The 2,312-nt window shown below is 41.3% G+C and overlaps 1 protein-coding gene across 2 annotated transcripts in view; it reads right to left on the reverse strand.

Annotated features, from left to right (window-relative positions):
- Positions 1-554: 554 nt before the first annotated feature.
- LOC106812840 (ammonium transporter Rh type B-B-like) overlaps positions 555-2,312 on the reverse strand; it is a 14,429-nt gene continuing 12,671 nt past the window's right edge. For both annotated transcript variants that reach the window (XM_014816822.1, XM_014816823.1), the window contains exon 9: positions 555-2,082. In XM_014816822.1, the coding sequence (XP_014672308.1) occupies positions 1,931-2,082 (152 nt within the window). In that variant the 3' untranslated portion in view covers positions 555-1,930. The remainder of the gene's footprint in view (positions 2,083-2,312) is intronic.

The following is a 2,312-nucleotide window of genomic DNA, read 5'->3' on the forward strand; positions in this document are numbered from 1 at the left end:
GGGGGGGTCCAGGGAGACCGGACCCCCCCTTGCTCGCGCAGAAAACGCATCTGAGAGGGTCTTATTTTAAAAAATTTCTGGGAGGAGGGCCCCCCCTGACCCCCCTTCGCGTGCTCGCAACTTTGGGTTACGGTTAGACCCCCCTCTCCCCTGGTACAAATTCTGTACACGCCCCTGCCGAGCAAATTGCCGACATTGAAAAACGAACCCTTGTATGATACATTAGTGTCGAATGAATTGTAAATCTGTAATTGTAGCACGGACGTTTGTGTATTTGTTGAACAACGTTGAACTGATGTACGTGCAAGTAAAAAATACGATCGTGTTTCAAACTTTTGATACATCTGCACATTGTTCTTTCTTTTTCGTGTGCAGGTTGAATTGTCGCAATGCTTGTTCAGAAATAGAATTATAGTAGACAGCTAGACCGAGATAAGGTTATCGTATCGAATGCTAAATGCCTGTTACAGTGATAATAATAGTGAAGGTTGTACATAATCGCGGGCACCTCGCTCGAGTAAAGCAAATCGACAATGAAAAGAAATTGAACCGAATTGAAGTTTGGTACAAAAAAAGCATCTTTTATTTCCTAATTTCCCAATTTGCTACTTTGATTCATGAGTCTTGCTGAGCGTTAAAATCACACACACACACACACACACACGTCACGTTAAAGTCACACTGAGTGCGAAGAGAATCGTGTATGTGGATCCCATCCTTTGACCCCAGGATCCAGGGCTCGTAGATAACTCGCCTTGCCTGTTCTGCTGGGGGGGGAGGGGGCAAAGCCATATACAGTTTGGGTTCTTGGTAGACCGTGGACAGTTCGCTAATTGTCGTGGAATAATAATCAGAAGCGTCATAATAGACTATTATCTATATATCAAATCTATAGATCTATAGATCTATGTTATGACACTCCTGATAATATCAGGTGTAATTAACTATTCATATACTCCAGGTAATCTATACATTGGTCTAGCAGTAACTCCCTTCCCCCTCCCCTCTAACCCCCCCCCTACCCCCGCTAGCTGTGTCCGTGGTGGGATCCCTTTATCACAGCACAGCTAACTGTTATGATGGGTTTTGGACGAACATAATAACGGGGTTAATAATGACAAATTTTACATAATTACATAGTACATATAAATAATTATATACTTACGTAATAATGACAAATTTGTCGTTATTAACCCCTGATAATAACGCTCTGTAAAACCCCAGATGTTTGTTTTCGCGTCTAAGTACACTACCCTGTGTATTCGTGAGCGTCTGTGAGTGGCGTTGCGTCATATCAGTTTAACAGCAGCAAGCAAACGCTATACAGTTTATTGAGTTTTAAACTCGTCTTTAACAAAATATTATAGGTGACGCGTATTTAAGTAAAAATGTTATGTCATTCGATATTAAATATAGCTACGTATTTTACGTTGTAAGAAATTAGACGCATTGTTATACAAATTGCTGCACTGGAAACTAGAATATTTTCTTACCTAGAGAAATGGACCCACCCCGCCTCTCTCTTATGCAATTATTACGAACGGCATTTGATATAAAACGACCATCGTGCACGTGCGAATAGTGAATAAAAACAAAAAAGTTCTGTACTATTCACGCTTGACATGATTATAACTATGCAAACAAGCGTCGTTTGTGAGATATATACATTGTAACATAGAAGTATTGCACTCGGTTACTACGCTAATACTAATTACCCGTTAGCTGATAATTAATATGTTATATGCACGCGCGAATATTAGCGGTGTCAATGCCTTCTGGTGTCGTTACTAAACAGCGGATGTTCCTACGTACACGTCATCATCATCGCCATCAGCAGCAGCACGCGGTGCTGTGTATAAACGCTAGATCTTGATGCGTTATATTAGATTATAAGTTGAGCAAATATTAGATTATTGTTAACATCTTGATATTACATCTTGGAAACGTCAAGAGGTTGGCGCTCCTGATTATTGTCTGATGGATGCATGACGATTTCCGGTTCCGGTACCTCCCAGAATTGATCGTCGTCGAAGATCTGGTTATTTCGTGGAGCATCAAAAACGGGAATCCGAAGCAGGAATCCTAGACGAAACATAAAGCGGATGATGTCACTGCTCTGCACGAATGAACATTACGTAAGACATGTATAATATACAGGCCCGTAGCCAGGTGGGGGGGGGGTGTTCGGGGGGTTCGAACAAACCCCCCCAAGCAAAAAAAATTTTTTTTTTTACATTTTCAAGAATTTCACCTCAGGTCGCTTCATTTTAGTGTAATAATTGCAAAATCTCCATCGTGCGGGAGGGTGAACA

This window comes from Priapulus caudatus, unplaced genomic scaffold (genome assembly GCF_000485595.1).
Source record: "Priapulus caudatus unplaced genomic scaffold, Priapulus_caudatus-5.0.1 Scaffold692, whole genome shotgun sequence".
Lineage (NCBI taxonomy): Eukaryota > Metazoa > Priapulida > Priapulimorpha > Priapulimorphida > Priapulidae > Priapulus > Priapulus caudatus.